Below are 26,498 nucleotides of genomic sequence, written 5' to 3'. Positions count from 1 at the left end.
AGTAATAGGGAAGTGAGTTGGAGGAGGAGGAGGAGGGTGTGAGAAGAAAAGAGGTAGAGCTAAAAAGATCGTGAGTGTTAAAGTTGAAGAGATGTGGAGACTTGCAGACCAGCACTGAATTTTTCTTCAGTAATAGCCAATTTTGATATGTTTTAGATGAGATATTATTAAAACAAACAGGAAACAGCAGAGAAGTAACTGATTGCAAGATCAGATCTCCTGTCTGGACAGACCTCTACCTTCTTTCCTCCGTTATTGTTGTTAATTTTATCTCCCTCCTTTCCTTTGGGAATGTTTTCTATGCCAGAATTTTTTGAGATAAGATTTTTCTTTCATTTCTCATAGCTTTTCCTTTTCTTCTAGATGATACCTTCTTGTGGTACCCTCAGTTATCTAAATCTTGCAGTAAAAGATAATAGATATTTCTCCAGATTCTTTTCAATCATTTATTGTTGTTGTATCTGTATAACATTGCTATTTTCTTTGAAAGTCAACATCACATTTCTCCAAACAACAGAGCAAATGCAAAGCAAGAAGGTGTTTTGACATGTATTTGCATGTGTGCTCTGTCTTACATGTGAAATTGAAAATATTCCTCATGGAAGTTATTCAAGACTAGAAGACTTTCAAAGCATTCCCTTAACAGAAAGCACCTCTCCTAAATATTCAGTGATAGATATTCAGTATATATGTATTGTATTATAATTACATGCTGACTTTAGAAAGACTTCTGAAGTATTAAAGCTATTTCTGTTCCTTGTGAAAAACAAAGTGTAAAGAGAAGATTTTCTCTTGTTGAAGATTTTGGCTGAGTGCCAGGTTAACATGGTGAGGGTGTTTAACATTTGTATCAGTTTAAATAAATATCTTTCTATGTTACTACTACATCAACTGTTAGTGTAGGGAGAAGCCCAACAGAAAAAAATTTAGTGTCTCTTCATGTTAGTATGTAAACGCAGGGCACTGTCTGTTAATGATGGAAACTATTATACCAGGGAAATGCAGTTAAAATATAATTAGAAGGTTCCTCCTTTTGTAGGCACTGTGTGCATATTTAAAATTTGTCATCAGTACAATTTTATCTTCAGTAATGATTTTCAGTTTGAATTTTTCAGAATTATAGCTCTCTACTAAAAATCCTGTTTCTAGAAGCTTAGAATGGATCAGTAGGTAGGAGTTATTTTATCAATGTAGTTTAAAAACAAAGTATCTCTGTTTAGTCTGTTAAAATTTTATTTTAGAATAGTTAAATGATGCTATAAGAATGAAGAGCTATACTTGTGCTCAACTGTGGTCATTATTACTTTATTGTTGCTACTGGCTGCCCGTTAGAATAGACTGTGATTTTCTCCTCTGTGCAGCCTAGCAATTTTTGCTTTCATTGGTGGTGCTTATGCTCCCAGGAAAGCAGACCCATGTGTGGGAAGTAGGTATGATTACAGCTACTGCATTTAAGATGCCTGGAAAGTGGTAATGGTTTTTCTTTATGTTTTTTCTGCCTTCTGCTAGCTATGTGCTTCACCTCAGAGGTAGCAAAGGCGTTGGAAAGGCTTGTTTCTAGATGCCGGATGCCTTTTTCTTGCAGTAACTGATGTTGATCTGACAAGCTCTAACAGAGGGTTTCAAAGCATCCTTAAAGAGTTTGTATTAACCTTCAGTTGTCTTTTCCCCAAGCAACTACCTGTGAAAAACCTGCCTGAGGATCTTGGGACAGAGACTCTGTTTTGTCTTAGATGCCTAGCTCTGTTCAGATTAGGAATTTCTAGCTTTGTTTCAATAACAGGAAGGTTGCTGTGAGCCAAAGCCTTAATATTTCATACAGTAGTGCCAGTGACTGCCAGAATCTAGCGTGCACCGTGGCAACGGATCTGTACAGCCTTATTTATACAGCAGTTGTATAGCGTCCAAATCTACCAGCCATAGGGAGAAACAGCAGGAGTATTTGGATATTATTTGACGTGTGTGGCATAGTGCAGCCAACATCAACATCTTGGCTTTTGGCAGTTGTAACGGCTGCTGCAGACGTTCTTCCTTACCTGCGTTTCACAGGCGCTCCGATTTCGCCTTCTTGTGAAAGCTCTTGTCATTCCTCTTTTTTTCCCTCCTCTCCTCCATTGTACTCAATAAGGGACATGCTGTATTGAAGTTTGAGTGAGAGAACTATTTACTCTTCCTGATGTTCCTGAAGAGTTATGTTTCAAGTAAGGTGATCAACAGCATGGACCCGCATTCCTTTCTAGCTGGACACAGAGCAGTGCTGGTGGAACTTCATGCTAAAGTGGAGAGTGTTTTGGCTTGATTTGTGCTCAAGATGACACGTGCCTTTTTGATGGAGCTTTGTCTTAGAATTGGTTGTCCTCTTAGGAGTCCAGAAAAGGGAAAACAAGTCTTGTCTCTTGTTCTAGAGGAACAGAGCTAAAAGCGTCCTCTTTACAGCATACATAGAGTTCAAGGAGTATAAAAATCTGGTGAAAGTGTCTCATGGATAAGCAATATGGAAACGCTGCAAGAATATTTGCAAAGCCAGTTGTGTAGATACTACATTGATCAGCGCAAAATAAAAACTTTGACAGAACATACTGAAAAACAGCCTGTAAATATCCTGTCAAGGTATTTCAATTCAAAAATACTTCTATTATAAGGATTTTTAATTTGAAAATTTATAGCAAAAAGTAAAAACATACAACTCTAGAGCAGTGAATTATAGTAGCAAGTACGGCAAAGGAGAAATCTAACCTAGAGTTTGAGATTACAGCATGTATCTAACAATTGTGACACAGTTTAATCCTTTTGGGTAAATCATGTAACATCGTCTCCTAGGAGAGTCAGAAATCAGAATAGATGCAAGATTTTTTGAGTCATTCTGTTACTCTTTAGAAGGTAACATATGTCTGACTCAGTGTGGATGAATAGAAATCTGTTTTTCCCCAAAGGCTGGAATTTAATTTGTCATTCTACAATGTCTAAGCAATTTAATTTTTTCTTGAAATTTTAAGAAAAAGCACATAACAAATGAGTGGAAGAACAATGGTATTTGATAATGTGAATAGACATTAGGCATCTAGATGAACTGCAGACCTGGAAGAAAACGCTATTGTCAAAAGAATCCTAGCACAATAATGACTCTAATTCCATAAAAGGAATAAATTGGAAATAAATCAGACTAGAAATCAGAAATTATCAATTCTCTCTGATGAATTAAGACAGTAAAGAAGGGATCTAGTTAAAGGGTGTGAAGGAGAGTAACACTGATAGCTGACGTTATGTTGGAGGTTCAGCTTCCTTCAGCTTAGACAGAAAAGCTGACCGTGTGCATTCAGAGTAGCCTAAATACTTCTCTTTAGAGAAGATCTGGAAAATACATCTAATCATTTCTTGTGTTTTAACTAGCAGAGTAATAGCTTCTTAAATTACTGTCTGTCTAGCTAGATTTTTTATGATTGTTCCTATATGAAGATGCTTTTTTCCCTAGTAACAGGAAGCAACTGGCAGCCTATTATAAAGGACAGGAGGATATGTTTTAACATACTTAGCTGCATATGTTGGGGTTCTTCCTAGAATGGATATACTTTCAGGAATAAGCTTTCTTCCCCTCCAATCAAAAACTTTCTCATAAACAGAACATGTGAATAATTAGAAAATACCAATAAATACAGTCATATATGGGATAGTTAATGCTTTCTGTAGTGTGCTTTACTAGTATTTAATCTCACAAGTAGTTATGCAAAAAGATGGTTGAATTTTTTATTTTTGTGTTTGAAGAATGGCTTTTTGTTCAACCACCCATTTTCAAACAGTCATCGGGCAGAGTGGTTGTTTGGCTTTTTGAAGGGGAAGGGGGAGGGCTCTCTTCCCCCCCCCCCCCCCCCCCCCACTTAAGGGTATCTTGACTAGTGTGCACTGGGGAGAAACCTGGGCCCAAAGGAGAGAAGACTTACTGATAAGAGAGAAGCCAGGGAAAAGCAACAATTTGGTGTTGGGAGAGCAGCCGGTATAGGGAATGTTGCCAGACCAAGGAGAACTAGAAGAATGAAGAATTCCTCTTAATCTCATCTGTGTGTTTCATTGAGCACTTATTAATAAATACTACAGCCTAGCAAGAGCCTAAAACAGTTCAAGTGCCAGATTACATCAACAAGACTTATTTAGTTATGTGGGTGTCTTAAAAGAAGTTCAAATGCAGAGTTAAATTTAAATGTAATGCCCTTTCCCTGGGTTTATAATGGGTCCTTTTCAGAGGAGTTATAACACCCTTAATGCTTTTCTTCTTAAATACCTAATGCTCAAGTTTATCTGCAAGTGGAAAATTTCCATAGACAAGCATAAACAGGAAACTCAAAAATTTGATTATATGAAAAATTCTTCAGAGGTATTTACTATGCGCCCTAAGCTGATATTTATATATTGGGAAACTAAATATTTAGAAAACTGAAAGGCAGATTCATCTATATATGTTGTATGTTTTTTTGCTTTTTGGAGACATAGAAACCAACCCGGATGTATTGTTGAAGTACTCAAGCTTCTGATTTCCATCCTGAGAACGCCTGCGATGCCGGTTTCCTTCCGGTCGCATTTCATTCCTTTACGTATGCCTTGTTCGTCCTTAGCACGAAGATTCAGTGAAATGAGGTTTTAAAATCGTAGTATTAGAGTTGCTATTTCTCATGAATAAAATATCTCCTTCACTAAGTCCTTAATAGAAACAGAAAATTTCACAACAGATTGCCTTCTTTCTAAAATACTGTCAGCTTCCATCTTCCTCTGTTTAAAAAAAAAAAAAAAGCAAAGACTTTCTTGTTAAGTGTATTTACTGTCTTTCCAGTCGTCTTTGGCCTCCCTTTGTGTTAATGGCAATGGTTCTAAACTACTAGCACCGTCATCTTGGTGGGATTTGTCTTTGTTTAAGAAGCGGCATAGACGCTTCTCTTTGCTACTAATGGACAGTGGCTGCTATTTTGAAGGAAGATAGGTTTTCTTTGGAATTTCTGTAAAAGTATTATGTACCAACCACAGCGAAAAACTCAGGGAAAACACATTTTGGAAGAATAACAGTGATTTTTAATATATTCTTTCAAAGTGCCTGTGCAGAAAAAATTCCAATGGACTTTTAAGTATATGGAAGATGTGAAGAATCGATGTTTCTGTGTCTCTAAGATCACTAGGTAAGAGCTGATGCAACCTACAGTTTCTTTAAAAAAAAGATTATGTATTGTTAACATTGTCACCTTAATGTACCGGTAAATACAGAGTAAACATTACATCCTGCCCTCAACGAGAGCAAATATGGCTATTTTTGAGAAGCTCGGATAAGTTTTCCTATGTAGCAAATAAAAGATCAGTACTTTTGTAAGTAAGTTCCAATTTAACTGTGAAAGGGCATGTGCAACATTTTGTAACTTTAAAAAAGTCACCTAGCTCCATTTTATGCATGGGAAAATGAAATTTTTTTTCATCAGATTTTTCTCTTGATTTATTTAAATTAATTTTTTTCTAGGCGGGTATTAACTCCTGTTACGTATGCCTGCTGTGCTCTAGCACAGGCGGGGCCGAGCTTTGGCTGGTGCTTGCGTGTCCGTCTGCGGCGCGTCCAGATGAAGGCCCTGCGTTCCAGCTTGTGTCTTTCATCCACTCTCTACTGCTTGTATGTCTGGCGGGGAGGTGCTTTCTAAAACAAACTCCTGTATTTGCATTCTGAGCAGTAACTAAAACATGGCTTTTAAATAAATGTTCCAAGTATTGTATATTTTGATAATACTGACTTCTGATATGCCCCCTTAGAAAAGGTTAGCTTTATCAGTTTGGAGCTAACAGTTTTTTTTAAATGGTAATCTTATATTTGAAACATGGCTTAACGATTAGAAGTTCTGTTGCAGTTTTCTCAAGCCTTGGGCAGAAATATTATTTAGGGTACTAAAGGGGAATAAAACTGAAAATAGTCAAGTAATCTCCATAGCAAGAGATTGCAACCAGCTGTTTTTCTATCACTTACTCCTTTTTGAGAAAGTCACTGGCTTATGTATCAGCGTCACTGTGACTGTTAAGTATTAGAGGTCATTGCTGAAGAAGTCTGCTTGGCGACCCTTTTATCTTGTGGTGTTGAATTCATATGAGAAACCTGCTAACTAGAGAATACAACAATAAAGATCATTTAAGATGCCTGGGCAACCTCCTGTATTCTTCCCGAGCTGCCCATTCTTGGTATCTTGGAATCAAAATTTATGACTGTACACAGACCTTGTGACACGGATGTTTAGTTGCCTGAGGGCTCATGTTTTCCGGCAATATATTCATGAAAAATGCATACAAAGCAGGGAATTCTTTTTCCCAGAATCACTTATCAAAACAGAAGATTTCTCTATAAGAGCAGATCAAAAGAGCAGATCAAAAATTCACGGAAGACTACGTTGACTTTATGCCACTAAAAGGAAACAAACAAGCTTCTCATCAGGGTCTGTAGGGTGACTGTAGTGGTATCTCACTTCAGTCCCATTGTACTGGTTGACACTTCTGACAGTGTTTTACATTCCTAAGGACTCTTATGCATCTCAAATCCACTGTATCATAATCTTGAAATTCCACATGAACTGATCTTTCCATCTTTTTAAAGTTGCACAAGGCAGTTGATGCAAGAAGAGAAGATACCTGCTTTATACTTGTTGACTTTTGTTCCATTGTAGTAGGAAAAAACCTTTCAAGACATCTCCCTAGTTCTTTATGGTCATATAAAGTTGCTGGAAGACCAAGCGGTCTCATCAGAGATGCACAGTCAGGATTTTTTTGTCCATTAATAACTGACAAATAAACTCCTCCATCTAAACAGCAAGGAACATTGTTTTGGGGTGCAAGCACTAACTTTCCTGCTTCAAAAACTTAGCAACGTCTGGAAAAATGATTTTTTGTGCGGGTTTAGGGCGATATTATAGCGGGGGATTTATAATATATTATATACCCTTTGTGCTTCCATACTACCTCTCTTTTTTTTTTTGTGAATTAACGTTCACATGGTGATCAATTTTAGGCTTGCTCTGCATGTGTACCACCTTCCAGAGACACCCCTGGTGTCTGAAACTGTGATGCTAGCAGTTCATTTGTAGAACTATTCTTTATTTTAAAGTACACTACCTAAAATACAGAAATCAAGGACTGACTCTCTGAAATTGTATTTCTATCTCTGTTGACTAGTTTTGTCCTATGATACTTGATGCCTTTGCAGGAGCATGTTAATTTACTGCCTTCTTGCGTTCTGTTTAAGCTAGCGCTTGTACAACAGCTGTCCACAGCTCAAAACATAGCTCTGTCCACACAAAATCAGGTTAGTAGTAGTGAAGAAAGGCATTTCATGGTTTCAGGATTGAGAATTTAGTTAGAATTGGTTGTTTGGTTGATTTATTTTGCATAATATTTTCAGATCTGTCTTTATGGGATTTTGGGAAGCAGGATTGTTTATTTTAATAGTAACATTAGAAGTAAATCAAGTTACAGGGATGTGAGAGTCATAATAGGAAAAATGTAAGATAGCATCCACACCCCTATAGTTCTAACCTGACTAAAAGAAGGAGAAGAGGAAAGGGAATAGATTAGCATGGATTTTGGTAGGGAAGATATATTTTACAGGATTGTGGTATATACTGTAGCATAGCCATCTTAAACTTACGTCCTTGTAAACAGATATTGCACAGAAGGTGAAAGAAAATAGTTGAACTTTTTTTTATTATCGGGATGGATTAACAAAACATGTGCATGAGCCTGTATATTTATAGATGAGTCTATTTTCTTGCTTCTGTTTTCTATACTGTTTATCTTAAAAGGGCTGTCAGGAATTTTATTTGCAGGGGTTTATGTTGTAATAAATTGCAGTTAACAAGTTTATCTACTACTTTGTCTCTGCCCCTCCCACTTCCCCTGCCCCCAAAGGGAAAAAAAAAAGCCATAAAAAGACTCCTGCAAGAGTGGTTCACTGCTTTGGGTAAATTTCATACATGCACTGTTGGTAAGAATAGTTTAATCTCGACTGAACATCTTGTAGACCACTGAGATATTCTGTTTGCAATAGACACAATTAAGTTTTTACTGAAACTAAAAAAATCAGTTGACTTTGAAATAATGGTGACTCTGATATCTTCCCATATGTCATAGGGAACGGTCTTTGTTCGGTTGTGTGCTTTGTCTGCAGTTTTCCATCTGTGCTAAACAGCAACTAGGGTTTTTTCTTTTGTTGGTGGAGAAGTCTTATGTATTGCTTATTAGTAAAAACAAGCAAACGAAACTCCAGATACCCCTGTTATTTTTTTCCAGTTTAAATATCCCTCACAGTTCCTAATTCCTGTATCAAATTATTTTTATCCTTTCATGTTCTTGAAATAAAATAGCTTTTCTTCTTTGGCTGGTCTGAAGAGTGTATTGCCTTATGCTTTCTGACGTTATTTGTTCTAGAGTCGCTGTGGAAACTTTCTTCAGGATTCTCTGTTCTTGGAGCCTTTGGTATGATGCTCTCCTACAAATCCCTTTTGCCAGCATTTTTTTCGTAGGACTGTCTTCTCCATTTTTCCAGGTCTCTGGTCTACTTTTTTTGACAGAGCAAGTGAGCTCTCTAAAAAGAGATCTGTTCCCATTTTAACTTCATCTGATGCCTTTTTCTCTGAGTCAATGCAAACCTGAAAAATCTCAGAGGAGGTAAACAACCAGGCTAAAAAGAAAGGCTGAGCCCAGCTTCCTGTAAATGGTTAGTATGTGCTTTGCTTTGGTTAAACAAATAAATAAACAAATCGTGGTAATCAAGAAGTCATTTGGGCAGCGCAGAGCCTTTCTGAGGTTGTTTTTTGTTTTCGTTTAATTGCAATTTGAATGGTATGGTTTAGAGACTTAGAGTATCTGCTTTGCTCAGGTCTTGGATGAGAGCCAATTGCCTGACGCTTGATCTATATACAATGTAAAATTGCTCAAAGTGGGCTGATAAAGTGGATGGAACAGTTGATGAGTTTGTGACACTGATTCTCCATACCTGAATTTATTTTTATTTTGTAACTTGGGAATTTTAAGACATTTGCTGCTGCTTTCGGATTTCCAGGCACTAATTTTCATTCATTTTTATCCTTCTTCAGCCAGTGATCTATTCCTTTGGATGTGCTTCTCCTTACAATGTCATCTTATTGTTGCCTCAGAAATTCGGACAGTCCAGAAATCTTCGGTGAGACTGTAGTTGCTTGCTCACAAAGCAGAGGTACTTGCAGAATGTTCACTGCACTGAAGTGCACCGATCAATACAGTTATCTAATTAACTCATAAAAGCCATTTAAGGTGGTGTTTTTTGAATCCATAACTGGTATTGGTCCTGAATAGCTCAGTGTTTACCTCTATCTTTGCGTCACTGTGCAAAATTTTTTTTTTCACTTCGAGTTTAACAAATGTTACTGCATTTTACATTACTCTAGGCTGTGTCTGTGAAGGCTGCTTGAGTGGGTGGTAGGATAACCGTTATTTGGACAGGCTCTTTATTTGGACTTGAGATAAAATTTGTATGTTTTAATAAATTCTGTGCATGAGCCCAGATTTCTGGATATGTAATTTATAAATAATCACAATAAACAAATGATAACATTGCTCTTTCTCTCATGGCCCAAAAGGCACTGAGTATAAAACTCAGATAGGTATACATCTGTTTTATTTTGGTGATATTATTTCTGCCATCAGTTTTGTATCTGGAGTGATGGGGGCAGTGTCAGGATGACCTTGCGGATGCAGAGTGGATGTGGAAAGGTATGGATTTGCTTTAAAAACTGTGGGAATGAGTCCTCTTGCAAAAATCTCAGATAGCAGGATAGGTAAATCCTAAATGAGAAAGTTTCTCAAATTGACAGGAGAGGGGCAAAGGGGGGAAAGAAAAGAAAAACCTTTAATTTAATTATATAATGTTGTGGTGGAAATTGTATTGACTCATAGGTGAAACTCTGCATTAATGATAGTTGGGTTTTTTTGCTGTGAAGTCTCAACTGATTTAAATTCTTCTTGTCCCTATATTAAACGAATCCTTGATACTACTGAATAAAAATTAAATTAGAATAATTACTGGAATAGCTGTACAAGAGAAATGTCTTTGTGCATCTTTTAGAGCATGCTTCAAGTTTGAGGCAAAGTAGCTTATATCTTGAATTTTATTTTTAACGTCTTGGAGTGTGTAGTTAGCAATAAAACTTAAGTATAATAATCTCTTCATTTTGTATTAAGATAATGTACAAAGCCTGCTCGGAGGCTTGCTTATGGGATGGATCAGTTGATCACTCTATTCCAAGCTGCATGGATTTTGTTTTGTGATAGAATGCTAGTCTTGTAGTTTCTGTCTGTATCATCAATTTTACATTTTAACGTGGTTAAATAACTTCAAGAGGAATTAAAAAAAAAGTCGGATTATGAGATGTGTATTTAGTCAGTCAGTGTCAAGCACCTGTGGGTAGGGGAAAAGAACTTAGTTGGCAATTCCAAATTTGTCGGTTTTATCTCTGTCTAGAATAGAGGGTGAAAAACCTGACAGACCTTTCTTCTCAGTACTAAGCCCTCAACAGGTAACTTCAACCTCCCCCCCCCCCCCAAAAAAAAAAAAAAAAAAAATTATAGAGTGCTAAAAGGATAGGCTGTTTCCAGCAAAGCTATCAAACCCCTCAGTCTCCCTGATCCACAAAAATTTCTGTGATGCAGCTGTTAGTTTTTAGTACTGACAACATAAATGTGTTCGCAGAATGTGTAACAAAGCATCATGTTCTTGTTGAACCATATTGGGTCAGAGTATAAAGAGAGAATCGGTAAGGAATTATGGGTATGCTGATCCTTAAGAAAACAGTATGTCCAAGACTTATCCACTGTTTGGGTCAGGTCCTCATGCAACGCAGCTTGGAATTCCAGACTGCTATTCTGTATCGGTTAGAAATGGAAACTGGAAGAAGGGAGAGGGAATTTACTGCCTGCGAGCAGGTGGGCTCTCACTGTGCGCTGGATCGTATTCGAGAAGAAGGATTTCTGGCCCGTGGAATGCCCACGGAGTAGAGAAGACACGTAGGAGAGAGGTTTGCCTGCCTTTAATGAAACATCGTGTTTTGGAAGAGGGCAAATGTATGTCACTTTGACACGTATACTGTGTTTTGTAACAGTGCACGTTATAAATGCCTTTTAGTAAGTTGGATGGGTGTGTGAGAACAACAAGGGTCTAAGCTGATGAAAAGGCAAGTATTAAGGAACGGAATCAGTGTATATAAAAAAAGGAGGGAGGAATTGTTGGGAGAGTTGTCATGCTGTCTTCAGTACCAAAACAGGAAAGTGCTTCATTCCTTGTAAGAGCTTTCTTGTTAGAAACGAACACTGACGTTCCTCTTTCGTTACAGCTATTGTAGGTCAATATTTATATTCTGCCTGGCGTTGACCTTAAGTGCAGACGTGGGTTACAAAGCGAGGTAGATTCTACCTGCGACTTGATGGCTGCCTTATGGGGCTGGCAGGAAGGAAGCAAGCAAAGCGTGTGGAATAACAGCAGAAAGTTTAGACTGGGAAAAAAAATGTATGGCAATGTACACTTTCTTTTAACCTGTGCAGTATGAAGCAGTCTATGTGCAGTCTGTATTCAGAGACTTATCAAAGTAATTTTTTCCAAATTGTCTATCTAAAATTATCTTAAAGGCAGTCTCTTTCCGTTTTCAAGCTGAAATTCAGTAATATAACTTTCTGTTCGTTTATACTAGGTTGCAAATTCTAACACACGCAAATATTTTTGCAGCATTCTGAATTACTTGTAGGAAATATTTTTGAGCACATCTGGCCGCTATTCTATCTAGTTCATCTTCTGCACTGCTTTCATACAGTTTGAACATAAAGTTGTTGGCAAATAGTGTGTTATGATAACCCTAATGCGATAACCTCCACCTCTTTAAAGCAATCTTTAAAATAAGTAACAATATATCCAGCGGATTGCATAACTTGTATGATCAACACCAATATCATGAGTTGCACTAAAAGTGTGTTTTAAAATAACAGTATGATTGTATAGAGGAAAGCTAGGAGGTATTAAAGCTGTTCTTGAAGCCTTTGTGCAGTGCAGCATCGTTCCTAATGACGTGTCAGAATTTATTTATTTATTTTTCCCCCTAAGAGGCCTGGCTCTTTCGCTGAGTGGGTGGTTACTCAGTATTTTCAGTTCTTGTTCACTGTGCAGGTCTAAGTTTTACTTAATAGCCATTTTCCAGGCCGCATTGAGCACAGAATAATTTGGGGCAGGGGGAGGGGAAGGGGGCCTTATTGGTGCTTTATCTTAAGTTGACTACTTTTTTTTTTTATTTTTAAGCAGTACCCAGTGAGGTTTAGCTGATACTGTCATTCCCTTTTGATAGCTGGAGAACTGAGGCACAGAGGGAGAGATACATACGGCCTAACCTAGAACTGCTATAGACTTTAGGTAATCGAGTCCAAGAGAACAGATCGAAAAGCTGATTCTCCGGCGCGGCCCAAACCTGGCGGAGTTGCTCCTTGGCTAGCTTGGGAGTTCCTTAAGCAGCTGCCCTTTTGCCTGTGTTGTGAAGGCAGTGTGGGTGGATAGAGAGATTCCTGTAACTGGAGGAGCGCCAGCTGCCTAGGATGGGCGGTGGTAAAGTAAGCCTGGCTTGGGCCTTGCGGTTATGCAGTAGACCCAGTTGTGTGCGTACAGAAATTGGAAAGGGACGTGCTGAAAGCTCTGGGAAGCATCTACTTTGAATGGGAGAAATAAGATTCTTTTTAGGGGATTATCTGGCCAGATAGGATTTGGGAAGAACAAGTCAATACATACACTTAAGTCAGGAAGTGATCCCTGCAACTTTCAAACCCTCCACTAGAGCGTGGGGATGGAAAATCCTTTCTTAATTTGAGTAAAAAATACATAGTTTCTCTTCTCTCTTCTTTTTTCGGAGGTTTCTGAGACTTTGTATCTGAAATTACATATATACGTGTGCGTGCGTGCGTGTGTGCGTGCGTGTGTGTGTGTGTGTGTATCTCCAGATTGAGGCTCTCCTGTCATAGAATGTTTAATCCTAAATGGTTGAAGTTTACTTAAGCTGTAAAAAACTGAACATAGTCTTAATGTTGCACAGCCTTCCCAGTATTTCTACAGGTGGCACTACCGTCTCCAGCTATGGCAGGATCTTAAAATGATGCTCAAATTTGTGATACAATCCTTTGCCCTTTTTTTTTTTAATCGCAAACATCTTAAATATCTAACTCCTGCTAACCAGAATTTATCTTTCAACCAGATATTCTACTTTGACCGTGGTCTTGTGAAACAAGTCACAGATGGCTCAAGAATGTGTCTTTCCTCTTCCCCTCCTTTCCCCCTCCACCCCCCACGAGGGAGGCCTGTTCGCAAGAATTGATCTGGGTCTGCAGTGTGTTGTCAGGCAGTTTCTTTTACGGCAGTATAACGCCTCGGCGGAGGTCGTGCTGGTGGATGCTTCTGTTTGTTGGTTGGGAGTGCCAAACTGGTAATTAAGATATAAAAATAATTGAAGGGAAATCAAATACTACTTTTCAAAGTATACTTGAATGAAATGAAATGCAGGAGACACGTACACGCACACACGCACACAAATGCACGTATGTGTAGTATTTTCCATTTATGATTTCTAGCCCATATATTAAAGAACTGATTTAATACTTCATTCTTTGTGACAAAAATGATTCAAAGAGCCATATTTTTCAGGGCTTTTGAAATGAAGGTTTCTGAGGGTAGCAAATCACGTTTACATAATTAAACTGAAAAGTAATAAATGTCATAAACCACTTGTTTTATTTTTTTTCCTGAGAAACTCAAATCTGTGCATCAATTCGTAATTGTTGTGATAAGAATCGTCTAGTAGATATATCAGCTCAACCTAAAGAAAGGAAACACCCCTCTGCTTAAAAGAAATGGTACTTCCTGCTTTCATAAACAGTCATGTGCATAGTTTAGCAAGGCCTGATGCCTCTGGAGCTTTTTCCTTCATAGCCCGATTGAATCAGTCTTCACAGAAGTACTGTGAATCTTGTGGCCTCATTTTAAACAAAAGGGATTAGGGAAAAAAACCTGTTTTGTTATAAGACTCTGGAAAGCAAAGGCAGGCAATCTTGGTTGTGAATATTTTCTGATTTTTCCAGAAATCAAGCAGAAGATTGAGCTGCTGATGTCAGTTAACTCTGAGAAGTCGTCCTCTTCAGAAAGGTACAGCTACATCTCCTGCATGAACAATTAATGGTGTAGCATTGCAAAGCAGCAGCGTAGGGCTTTTTTTTTCTTTGTCAAGTTTGCTTACATTGTTGATGTATTGCATGCTGGTTATTGTAACGTATTAATTGAATCTCTGTTTTTTTTGGTTAAGCTGTGTGCCTTTTTGCAAAGGTTTTTTGATTTCCTTTTTTTAATGAAGTGTCCTCGGCTGCAGCATGCAAATCATAATACAGCAGGCTACTGGTTTGTGTGTGCTGGTTTGTGTTCCCTTTTACTTTTATGCGAACAGCATCCCGATTTCTAAATTCATTTTTAAAGATGTGGTGTTTTTGTTGCGTTTTAGAAAATCATTCGACAGTTACAAAGCGTTCTTTTGAATTTAGGTTAACAGAAAAAATGACTTGGTGAAGCGTTTAATGTCCTGTTATGTAGAAAGGGAGTGTCCTTTGCAAAGTAGCTCAGGAATCGCAAATCCTCAAATTAGTCACATTCTGTAGGATAGATGTGATCCTTGTTCAAGTCTGTGCTAGGAAATGGAGCAGTCACTGCATGCAGTAATGGTTCATGCCTGCAGGTAAGGACAAAATGACTCAGAAGTGTTTTTAAAGCAATTATTTTATCTGTCAATCAGATTATAGTAATTGTAAATAGCTGCTTCATTTTAAAGAAATATTTCGAGGTACTAAATACACAGTAAGTTTTCTGACATGAAATAACCTCCAAGTGACTATTTTGTTGTTTTTAAAAGATCAAGCCTGTACACTCCTGTTTTGCTCGAGGCTCATTTTTAACAGAAATTGTTATTAATAAAATTGCTTAAGTCCAGAGCAACATAATATCAATTTGTATCAAATTATTTACATTAATCATTTCAGCTGTGCCCAAAAGGCCATCTGATTGTTATATTTTGCCATTTTAACAATTTGGCATTGGCAAAAAATGTAGTTATTAATTGAATGCACTCAGACTACATGTTCAATTGAAATTATCTAAAGTACACTTTATTGAATGGCTCAGCGTAATAAGACATAATAACGCACTGAAAGCTATCTTAAGAAAACAGGATAAGAGACAAACCATTCAAAATGAGAAAGTGCTATGTGGCATGCACGGTTTTAAAAATCAAAATGAGCAGTTCAATTCTATTTATAAGTATATTTGTGGAAGATAGCAGCAAACCATATTGCCTTTCACTAGCTGTAGGATAGCAAAATATCAGCAACGGGAGAGAAAATGGTGGGGGGGGGGGGAATGAGTTGTTAAGTCACCTTTCCAAAATGGAGAGAGATAAGAGCTTTGAGATTTGTTTTATTTATTTATTTATTTGAAATTAAGATTAGTGGGAGAAAATGTGAATGTTTATTTGTTTACCTCTCTTTCACCCTGATGCTTTAAAAATTTTAAATGCAAGACTAATAAAATGGTGGTGATAACAGAGAGGATGATGGGGTGAAAACAGTAAAAGAAACAGGTGTTAACTTGATTTTTTGGGAAGGCTTTTGTTAAAGAGTTCGCTTTCTGGGAGGGGGGAATTCAGTTGGATATATATCCATTTTTTTAACCTGTATGAATGTTATGCAGCAGGCTAGAACTGATCAGTTCATTTTTGAGCAAAACATTCTCATAGTTAAACTGACAGTTATCCAGGATGAATTTATCCCTGTAAAGGTTTATGATGTATAAATAGAAAAGGATGCATTTGTCTGAGTTCCATTTAAATGCCGTTCATTAAAAAGTAAGAGATTTTATAACAGCCTGATGCATAAGTAGTGTACAGAAAAAATGCATAAGACTTGCAGCAAAGATTAAAATGTGAGCATTCTGCATACATATAAACCTACCTCTTCTGAGGGATTTAAATGTATCGTACTGTTTATTTAGAGATTGATTTGACAAATCAGCTGCACAATTTACACGATCAGTTATAAATAAAAACGACTTTACATATTCTCTGAGATTTAAAAAAAAAAACAAACACATTCTTTTCCCAAATCTAAAAATAGACTGAATTTTTTTACCAGCTGTTATGAAACAGGGCTGCCTAGTCTACCAGCTTTCAGTTCCATACAGGGCCCTTTCAAAATTACTGTATGTGATGTTTTAAAGGAAAAAAAATGGTTGTGCTGAGTATCTGAACTGCAAAACTGTCTTCAGTCTGCTGTGTAGAGAGATTGCAGCGTGTGCGCACAGCGCACACACGCATGACAGTATGCATGTTTTTGACAAACACAGACTCTTAATGCAAACTCGTGCACTTCTTTTTATTATTATTAGTTTTTACCCTTGATCACAGAGGTTGGTCTTTCTGTGAAGCTCGAGCGCCCTGAAACACCAGGTGGAAGGTCTAAACGAGTCCATGGCTTGTGTCTTGTTTTGCACACTGGCAGAGACTGCCAGAGCGCGCTCGCCTCTGAGGAGGGGAAGCGAGAGGAGGTGCTTTGTGCGTTCACAGAAACTGGGGGACGAGGAGTAGGGAAGGAATGAGAGAGTAGCCCGCCAGTTTCTCCCCTTCCTTGCCACAAAGAGTGTGTTGCTGTTTGTAGGTTCTCCTGCTCGTTTGCAAGTTCAGCATGTTATCTTGTCCTAGAGGAAAACACTGATGGAAGGACGCTGGACTATAACGGATGGTTTGGCTATTACGGAAGCTCAAAGTGTTAGAAATTCTGCAGCGCTCTCTTAGGATGGTTGGTTGTTGTGATTTTGAGAGGCTTTCAGGAAACATTAGCAAGAGAGTGAGATGAAGCCTTGTGTTGAGGATCCTGCAAGATGTTTGCAGTCTGGAAAGGTTAATTAATATAAACTAGAGACATTTTCCTTTATAAGGTTCATCCTTCCCTTCCCCTCACCTCTCCGCCAGAAAAACTTTTAATTGCTGATGGGGGGTTAAGTTACTGATATTTTGTGTTTTGTGGGATATTTCATTAGGCAGATACAATTAAATAGCATCTTTAAGTCCTAAAATTCTGGCTGGTTAGTGTTGTTCTGCAGTTACCGTCCACGTATGTGTTAGTAGCCTGTGACAAAGTCCTCCTTCATGGTGTGATAAGGTAACCCCGGTAACCACGTATGTGAGCGTGCACGTGCACGGTTACAGCCGGCCGACTAACCTGCTGTGACTTGTTGCACCAAGTTGGTTGTATGTCTGAGCAGTTACAAACAGAGAAAGAGAGCTTTAAGTGCACCGTTTTCCGACACATTACAATGCAGCACATACCTGGGTTCTTTATTTACTAAGCAGTAACTTGACTGCCGTGTAACCTAAATGTTCGTTGACCGTTTCGGGGGTGGCTATGCCAGGTTACTTGTCCAAGTCCTATAAAACATCATTAGAAAGCTAGTATTAGCAACCAGACAGAGGAGAATGTTTTTTCAAGAACCTTCAGAGAAAGCAAAAATGCTTATTTTTATTGTATCAGTTATTGAACTGTATATATATATATATATATATATATATATATTTTTTTTTTTAACTTTGTCAGGGACTTTGTGTTAACCTCCTTGTGAGGACTTTTTTTCCATTTTGAGAAATGTCAGTTCTTCCACCCACATCATTTTCTAATTTTTAGACTGTTCTCCAATAAATTTAATGCATATAATGTTTTTCCTTTTTGGACTTTAGGGCAAAGTGCTCAGTGTTTTTGCAGCTGTGATTTCTGAACTCTAAATTTATGTGATCTTCGTAACGTAGTTTGACCACAAGGTGTTGCTGGTAAAGGTCGCTAGTGAGGCTGATGGGTCTGAAGTATTTGACCTGCTCTTTTCCTGTCTTTCTGCAAAGGCTGCATATACATACTGCTTAAAAATAAATTTATGCTTCAGTGTTTTTCCAAACAAAAATTAACAAATCCATAGCAATCAAGCACTCATGAGCAGTCTTAAAGTAGATAATGAGTGTATGTATATAATTCGATTTTCATGATTCCGAGGGGTTTTATAAATAGCAGTAAAGGGAAGATATTTTCAAATGACAGCAAAACAGTAAAGTTTTTGTTATTCAAATACGCAGAAGTGTTTGGGGGCGGAGGCTGGTGTAGGCAAGGTTTAAGGAGATCTGGTCTTTGTTTTTATTTCAGTTTTGTTTTTTAGCCTAGAGCTATGTAAGCTCCTCTCTCTTTGAAATTTATCTTTTCAGAACAAATTGAATATATATTTTTTAATGCTTTTACATAGTTTTTTGATAAGGTCATACCAAGAATGCAGTCAGGGATGAAGTGAAGGAGGAGGAAATCTAAGACGATGAGGGGGAAGAAAAAAGATGGAGCCTGAGTACTATCTATTTCCTTTTTTAAGAAAAAATCTAATGGTAGTTGATGGAAGAGGCATTGTGAAATGGGCTATGATGTTGAAAGATTCCTTCAGGTTTAGAAACCAGTGTTTTGGGTTTTTTTATTTAATTGTGGATTCACTGTTTCTCCTGAGGCACATGTGTCATTTATTGTAATGAATTACAGGAATAAAACACATTTAAAAGGAGGGGAAAAAATCAGCTTACAACATTCAGTATGACCTGACGCATTGCTGTGTGTCAGATAATGTTTCATAGTAACTATTAGATAATAGGGCATTGTAAGGTAATAATTCTACTGTTATTTTTGCAACTAACATTGAAACAAATATTAATTAGCAAAATAATGCAACTATTTCTTAATTCCACTAACTTTTAACAAAATATTTAACAAAATATTGCCTAACTTCTATTTCAGGACATTTCAAAGTTATTTTTTGTAGTACTCTTGATCACAGTGCTTTAATTTTTCTAGTTATTACTTAAAATAATACCTAATAATGGTGAACGTGTATATTTATTTCCCTTTTTTCAAAATTGCAAACTAATACTGCTATTTGTCATGCTTTATCTTAGGTTATTTGACATTGCGGGAGGAAATCATCCTTTCTTAATATGGGGGCCTCTTTGTCCAGGGAGGCACTTCATTCCCCCATAGGAGAGCTAACTGTTCAGTAACAGTGTAAGGAGCCAGTCTAGCTATCTTAGACTAGATATTTAATTTTTAGATGGCTAAAACTGGACCAAAACAAATCCCGATATTGTGTATTTTTCACTTTAGAGGTTTCGCAGGCTCAGCAGTTTAGTGTGCTAGACTTTTAAGTGAAATATGAAAGGGACGTAGAAAGAAGGGATGTTGCAACTTGCTTTTGTGATTGTGTGGAAAAAAAATGGAAATAGCACATGTAGAAGCAACCACTTCTGGAGCAGCTTTTTCACTTAAGGTGATATTTTTAGGGGACACTGCACTTTTCAGGTTTAATTATGCTGATGGTGACTGAAGTGATTGAATCAGTTCGTCAGTAGCTTTTGAAAAGGTTTAGAATGTGAAGTGTTTTTTTTTTTTTTTCCAGTGATAGACTTTGTCTATTCCTGTCTCTGTTTCTGCTATACATATGACGATCATATACTTTGATATTTAATGACAAGTGAAATGTAGAAGTATTTTTCATTAATATTCCTACTATTCATATTATGTTCTATGCAATGTTTGGGGATTAGTTTTCTTCTTTGGGTTTTTTCCTTTTTTATCTTTTCATCATACATTTTTTTGTGAAATTTTTATTACAAGGAAGTTTTATTGTATGTTCTGAAGAACTTGAATCTCATGATTGTTTGCACTTAACTGTTGCAACTAAGATGAGAGATCTTTGGGAAAGGGAGAGATTGAAAGTGCCGGGGGTTTATATTATACTGTCCTGTATATGAACTGTTCTTCACTGGAAACTAATCCAAGCAATCTGTCAATGATGAGAACACAATTAGTTAATGGCTAAAAACATATATGTAAATACAAGGAAGACATGATTTGAGTACTGAATGTTATCTTTCCAAGATAAATGTATATATCCAATTCAACTGAGGGAAAAAGGTCAGAGAAAAAAATAACAGTTAATTTTAAGGAAAGCCTTTCTTTTTACAAATTTAGTCTGTTTGCGTGACTTGAAGCTTTTTGCCTAATCATTGTCTTAGTCGTGCCTTCACTGAAGTGTCCACTCCAGGCCTCTAGACGAATGCTAAGGGAACGTTGCCCGATAGACTGCACAAAACAATGTGTACCTGTGCCAAATTACTGCATTTCTGTTGCTGTTGTCCTGTATTACAGAATAAATTTCGTTACGGTTTTCCACATCTTTATGTTCTATACCTACAAACAAATAACAGAACATTTGGATATTCATATAATTCTCTACGTTTACTAGGATGTGATATATGTATTTGCATTGATATGCAGTTGATGTAGTTATCATGAGTAGCTAAGCCACAAGTTTAAATGTGTATTGATTTAAGCGTTCAGCTTAGGAAAACTATGGCGTCTCTCAGTTAATGAGTTGCAGTGACTCTTGCTGTACAGTTCAGGGGATATCAGTCCTTCATTTTGACTTACGACACTTTTCTGTCCAAAGGGTGTTGTGACCAGAAGTTCTGTTACCTGAAGCCTTTAGGCATTTTACTCTCCTCAGCGAGTTTCTGCCTCAGATGCTTTGGTATTTTCTTCAGGACTGACTCCTAGGCTTGGGTTACCTCTCTGACAAAATCTGAACAACCTTAAAGATATTATGAAAGTCATCTCACTTATGATGCTGACCAAACTTGCACAGCTGACTGTGACTAGATCGATGGTGAATTGTTATTTCCTTTTCTTTTGCTTCCCTTTTTCTTTCTCTTTTTATTCCTTAAAATACTAATTACAAAACAAACACATGCAGCTCCAAGCTCTGCCTGTCTTACATACCGCAAACAAAGGAGTGCCAGTTCCTTACCAAGTTCATCAGCACAACTCTCTTCGTCTGATTATGGCTTTAGGTCCATCAGACTAGTTGACTGGTTCTCTTCTCTGAACGTGCAGCATTCAAAACAAGAACCATATCCCAATTAGGTGTTCTTTTGGCATGCAGTTTGGCCATTACATTTAGCAGGATATTGCGAAGGCACTTTAAGTAACTTTTCCGTACTGATAAGCGTGCCCTCATTCTAACTTTATCTTGTAGTCTTCCAAAATGACAAATAATTAAGTCAGCGATATGCATATCACTAAAAAGATGATGTTTATACCTTTGAAAGCTTGTGAAACCTCCATATCTTAACATTTCATTGAATAATGTGAAGACCATTTTTTTTCAAACTCTGGAGCAATGTAATTCCTCAGGGAGGAGGAGGAGTTTTTTAAAGCTACTTTCTATTTGGCAAAATGTCATTGGAGAGTAGCAAGAGACATTTTAGGAGTTCAGTACTTTGTCTTCAAGAAGCAGCTTCTTATGCCCCAGATCTACTGGGATAACCACAGCCTTCCTAAGAAGGCAAGGACCTGACTACACTTTTGTTGCTAAGTACTAGTGTTCATGGGGATGGATCAATTATGGATCTCCTTTTGGGGGCAAATGCAGCCATATTAGTGCAGAAACTCTTCTAAAGCTAAGTGTTTGCTCTGTGTTTTCAAAACTTAGATATTAGCAATAGATCTGGCAGAAACTGGCAGAATATTGTTTGTCACTAATATTACTACAAAGAGTGTTATTGTATTTTGTAGCCACTACTACAGGTACTGTGTCAAACTCTCCAATAGTAATTTTGACAAGTGTGGAGGTGGAAAAGGGCTCTGAAATTCATATGGGTTTCACTGGACAGCTGACAGTTTCAGCATTGTCTATCCAGCATCAGATCCTTCAGGTTCTCATTGCCTTCTTTAGCTGCTGTCCACTATAGAAAGAATTACCTTACCCGTGCCAGAGTGCCACGTGTGGTATCCTACGCAGAGCTGTGCTCTGTCGTTTCCAGTATGACAGCAGAAAGCCTTTTTGATAGGTCCTATTGCTCATGTAACAAGAATCAGGAACTTCCACTGCTGCTTGGCCTCTTAGCTAGGACGGTGGTCTGCTTCTGAAAAGACTGTAATACTGCTTTGAATCAAGACTTCCCTAAGAAGTATGAAAAAGATAATTAAACATAGTGATTCCGAAGCATAAATTTACTCAGAGTTCAGATGTTTAAGACACAGGTCTAAGCTCTTTGTAGTGTGGTGAGCTCTTTTACCAGTTAAAATACTTTGTTCTAATATGATAATTTGTTCTAGTATAAATTAGAGTCCAAACAGTCTTTATATACTTAGTTTGAAGTCTCATTTGGCTCCTTCCCAGGTAATTAATGTTTCAGAATATTAGTCTAGAAAGCCAAGTAAAACAGATACAATCTTCCTTGGTGTGTTTTTTTTTTTTTGCACGGCAGATGACAAAGGTTGCTGAACTTAAAAGGACCTATTGAAGAACAAGAAAACAGCCCATCTCTTCCTCTTTATCACCAGCGTTTCAAAGTACTCTTAATGTCTGTGGGTACACTGTTGGATGAGCGCAGTCCCTGTTCCTTGGGCTCCCTGCTTGTAGTATGCTGCCACACAACACACGACTTCTTGTGCAGGCCACTAGTATTTAAAGTTGGAAATCTCTTTACAAGTTTCTCCAAAGCAAACTTAGTAAATATATTCCTGTGATATAATTTACATATATTTTGTCTTATCTCTATTTTTGCTTTATGTGCTACTCTCCCTTTATGGTGTATAGCTATATTCTGACTCCCGAGGAAAACACATAGGAAAGATCCAGGCAAGATTCCTTTCAAACATGTTTAGCTCTCAGGAATTTCAAGGGCTATTAAAAAAGAACCAGAGGACATGCAGTTAGAGTAGAAGAACAGTGCCTGAGAAATGCTAATACATTTTTCTCCTATCATTTAAAATACTTAATAGTTTACAAATCTTTATTAGCAAGGTTGAATCGATTGTGTTCCAACAAATGCAGGACAACTTAGGCAGGTATAGAAGTTTTATCCCGAACTCCCATCAAAAGCACATTGAGAGTTTCGCAGGAGTGGAGTTGCACACTTCAAAGCATTACTGAGAGTTTTGCTAAGAAACTTGCTAAAGTTGTATGTCTTTTTAGCCATACTGGTTAGAGGTAGCCACATGCGGTGTGCTCTGGGTGCTGGGGGATTCCTCCTGTCCCAGCCGCATAGAAGCAAGGTTGCTGCAGTTCTGTCCCCAGGGCTAGCCAGTAATGAGGCTGAGCACTTATTCACAGCACACACACACACACACACACACACTGCATACATGGCTTGGCACACAGACTCAAAACCATACTTCTGTTGGCACCTACATAAATGTACACACAGCACCAAGTATAAAATACTGGACAGCCCCTTTCCAACTGATTAGGATTAAAGTCCACTAGGGGATTTACACGCAAACACGCACACACACTATATGGGTCACTCCAGTAGCTCTTTATAGACACACTGTCTAGTAGCTGACACTTAGACCCCTTGTCCTTACCTAGTTGCTGGCAGGTGGACCCTTGAGCCCCTGAGGTTTGTGGTCCCAGTCTAGTTGCCAGTACTTAGACCTCTTCCCTTACTAGGTGGCTGGTCTGGCTTGAAGTTCGCTAGCTTTCACATGTACCCTCTCAGAGTAAAAAGTGCACCTGTGCAGAAGAGAGTTAGAAATAGGATTTAATGACAATATGGGATAGGCTGTAGTGATCAAATGCAGCAGCGCTCAGTCAGACAAGCATACTGACTAGCTGCCTGTTTACACTGGACCGTCCCCATTTATCTTTCCCTGCTATTTTCCCATGCATGATCCTCCCGTATCCACCTCTATCCCTCTCTTTTTCCACCTCTGTTCGCTTCCTCTAAACATTTCATAATAAGTATTGCATGTTCTCATAATCCCCTTAAAGCATCCCATAAGCTTTACACAATCCCAAATGCTCTTTCCCCTGCATCCCATAATAAGTCCTGTAACCCTTAAGGCAATAATCTTCTTTCATTGATTAGGTTACCAGGGTTCCTCTACCTATTGTTTTCCTCTGATCCTTGCTGGATCTGTTTTTATTGTGACTAGCCACTAGTAGATTACACGCTAGTCTCCCCCGAATCATTAACTATGTCCCAGGGCCTAGTAGCCCCTGTTAGAAAGGGATTTTTGGCAACTTGACATGGACAACCAAAAGATGGCAATCTGCTGAGGATACAAAACGTGCAATTCCTTTTCTCCAACTTCTTGGTCTCCTGTACATTTAGTGTTGCAGAGTTTTGTCTATTTCTGGATTCCTGTTCCGTTTACAGAGAAGTATCTCTGGAAAGGGAAACTGAGGTGTTATCTTAAAAGGTGTTAAATGTATGTGCTGTGCTTCAGACTTAACACCTGCTGGCGATGTTAGTCTCATACAGATTTATCAACACAAAGCCCAGCAATGACCACAAGCAAATACCACAAGCAATGACCACAAGCAAACTTACTCCACTGAAATTGTCCTCCGTGTTTGTTGCAAAACTCATTCAACGTAAGGTGCCTAAGGACGCAGAATAGGTAGGAGTTCTGGAGCATAAACAACTCAAACTAGGCACCCTCCTCCTGTTTGTTCTGGTCTACACAAGAAAAAAACTGCCTAATAGTAGCAATTGCATCATATTTCTTGGGCCTGTTTAAAATAAAAGGCAAAAGGCAATCAAATATCCTTGTTTAGAAGGGGGGTAATGTCTCCAAGGTGGAAAGGAAGGCTAACGGTTAATTTGACCTGCAAATATTGAGAGAGTGCTCAATTCCATTGCAAGCTAGCTGAGCAGGCAAAAAACAGACCCACAACATGTATTAGGCAGTATTTGGCTATCTGACATCTGTATTCAGAAAACCTGGCGTGTATTATTTCTAATATAATAAGAGCCCAAGAGTTAGCTAATAGTTGAGGCTTTGCCAAATTCTTCTCTTAGGAGAAGAAATAGATTATGTGATTTGAGGGTTGTGGGATTTTGTGTGAGTGTGTGTGTGTGTGTGTGTGTGTGTGCGTGTGTGTGTGCGCGCGTGCAGTCCTGTTTATTTACTGAGAATGTAAACAGAGCTCTGTTTGCTTGAACAGAGTAGAAACAAAGCTCAACAGGCAACTACTTTGCTGATGTTTTCAAGTCTGCCTATCTAGCGAGTACTGTAGCAAAGGAAAAAACAAATCTTGTTCCTTCATCTCCCCAAGATCACAGGCACAGTATTTTTTGCTGTTTTTTTCCCTGCCCAATGCCCTAGGCATATGTAACTGCAGTCAGCTCTTCGGAACTCCGTTAATTTCAAATATTTTTCTTTATAAAATTCTTCAATCCACACACCTTACAGTCTGACTGGATTTGATGTGTCATGGCTTTGGACAGTGCTTTTATTTTTTTTCCTCCCAGCTGTTATATAAAAGGTCTCTTGTTTCTTTTTTAGTTTAGAGTGAAAGGGGGGCATTTAGCCCAACTATCAGTCTAGATTGCAGATAAATACTGAGTTATTTAAAGAGCAGCTTGATCACAGCAATTCGTTTTTTAGGATAACAATGTCATGCTTAAAATATAATGTAAAAAAAAGTCTTTATGCACCATATAATCCCTTCATTCATTTGCTAAGCTCTGCAGTTTCTTCCCAGGTCATGTTGCCTGGCATCTGAAGACTGTTACCCTTTACTGTAAATAGGTCTAGTGACGCCTTTCTTATGGGCAGGTGTGAGCTTCTTTAGGATCTTCCCAGACTTCTGCCAAGTCTTCCCTAGACTTCTCTAGGCAAAACTGTTTAGATCTATTCCATCCTGGTTTTCTTTCTGTTTTTCCTCTAAGTGACTGGTTTTCTTTTAGAGGCAGCCTGGCTCTAGGTTAACACATGATGCTTGATTGCCCTGCTGCAATGGTCCAAGCCTGTAGGAGTCCGCTGGAGCTGACATGTGTACATAGATACATACATACATTTCCTTCATTAACTTTTGAAAGCTTCTGCAACTCTCATGACTTCCTGGCTCTCTAAACTACTTTTAAGGCCTAGTTGTTTTGCCCCCCCCACAGCTAATTTATGTTCACGTGTATACTCTTGCATGTAAAAGAAAGCTGAGATTCAGTTGCAGTGGAGTTTCATGTGCAAATAATAAAAGAAAACATTTATCCCAGAGATTTCACCTTACACGCAGTCCTCGTTCTTGTTGTCTACTTTTTGTGTTTAGAAACCACCTGCTTATACTCCTCTGCTTGCTTTATTACCGCAGCCTTTCATTTTGTGCTGGTTGTTTGAAAAATCTATTTTCAAATACAGAGAGGTTGAAAGAGATATGGAATATTTGAAGTGAAAGTTATAAATATGAAAATATGGTAGTACTTGCTTCTGCATATATAAATATTTTTTGACAAAGATTTTTTAGTGTTCCACATAACCAGTTAGGGTTCACAAGAGAAACAAACAGAAGTTACTCTGATGCAGAAAAAAAC

At 38.0% G+C, this 26,498-nt stretch overlaps 1 protein-coding gene across 14 annotated transcripts in view; it reads left to right on the top strand.

The window, feature by feature from the left end:
* SRPK2 (SRSF protein kinase 2) overlaps positions 1–26,498 on the top strand; it is a 153,302-nt gene that overhangs the window by 40,660 nt on the left and 86,144 nt on the right. For 3 of the 14 annotated variants that reach the window (XM_068929795.1, XM_068929787.1, XM_068929744.1), the window contains exons 3-5: positions 8,434–8,481; positions 9,102–9,187; positions 14,146–14,209. The exons of 3 other annotated variants lie outside the window; for them this stretch is intronic. In XM_068929795.1, the coding sequence (XP_068785896.1) occupies positions 9,139–9,187; positions 14,146–14,209 (113 nt within the window). In that variant the 5' untranslated portion in view covers positions 8,434–8,481; positions 9,102–9,138. Of the gene's footprint in view, positions 1–8,433; positions 8,482–9,101; positions 9,221–13,270; positions 13,494–13,934; positions 14,210–14,701; positions 14,790–26,498 lie in introns of those variants that run through there. 8 more of the 14 variants (XM_068929841.1, XM_068929767.1, XM_068929834.1 and 5 more) reach the window with 5 other exon arrangements.

This window comes from Struthio camelus, chromosome 1 (assembly GCF_040807025.1).
Source record: "Struthio camelus isolate bStrCam1 chromosome 1, bStrCam1.hap1, whole genome shotgun sequence".
NCBI lineage: Eukaryota > Metazoa > Chordata > Aves > Struthioniformes > Struthionidae > Struthio > Struthio camelus.
Note: the sequence above shows the minus strand (reverse complement) of the source record. Positions and strands in the feature narration are given on the sequence as shown.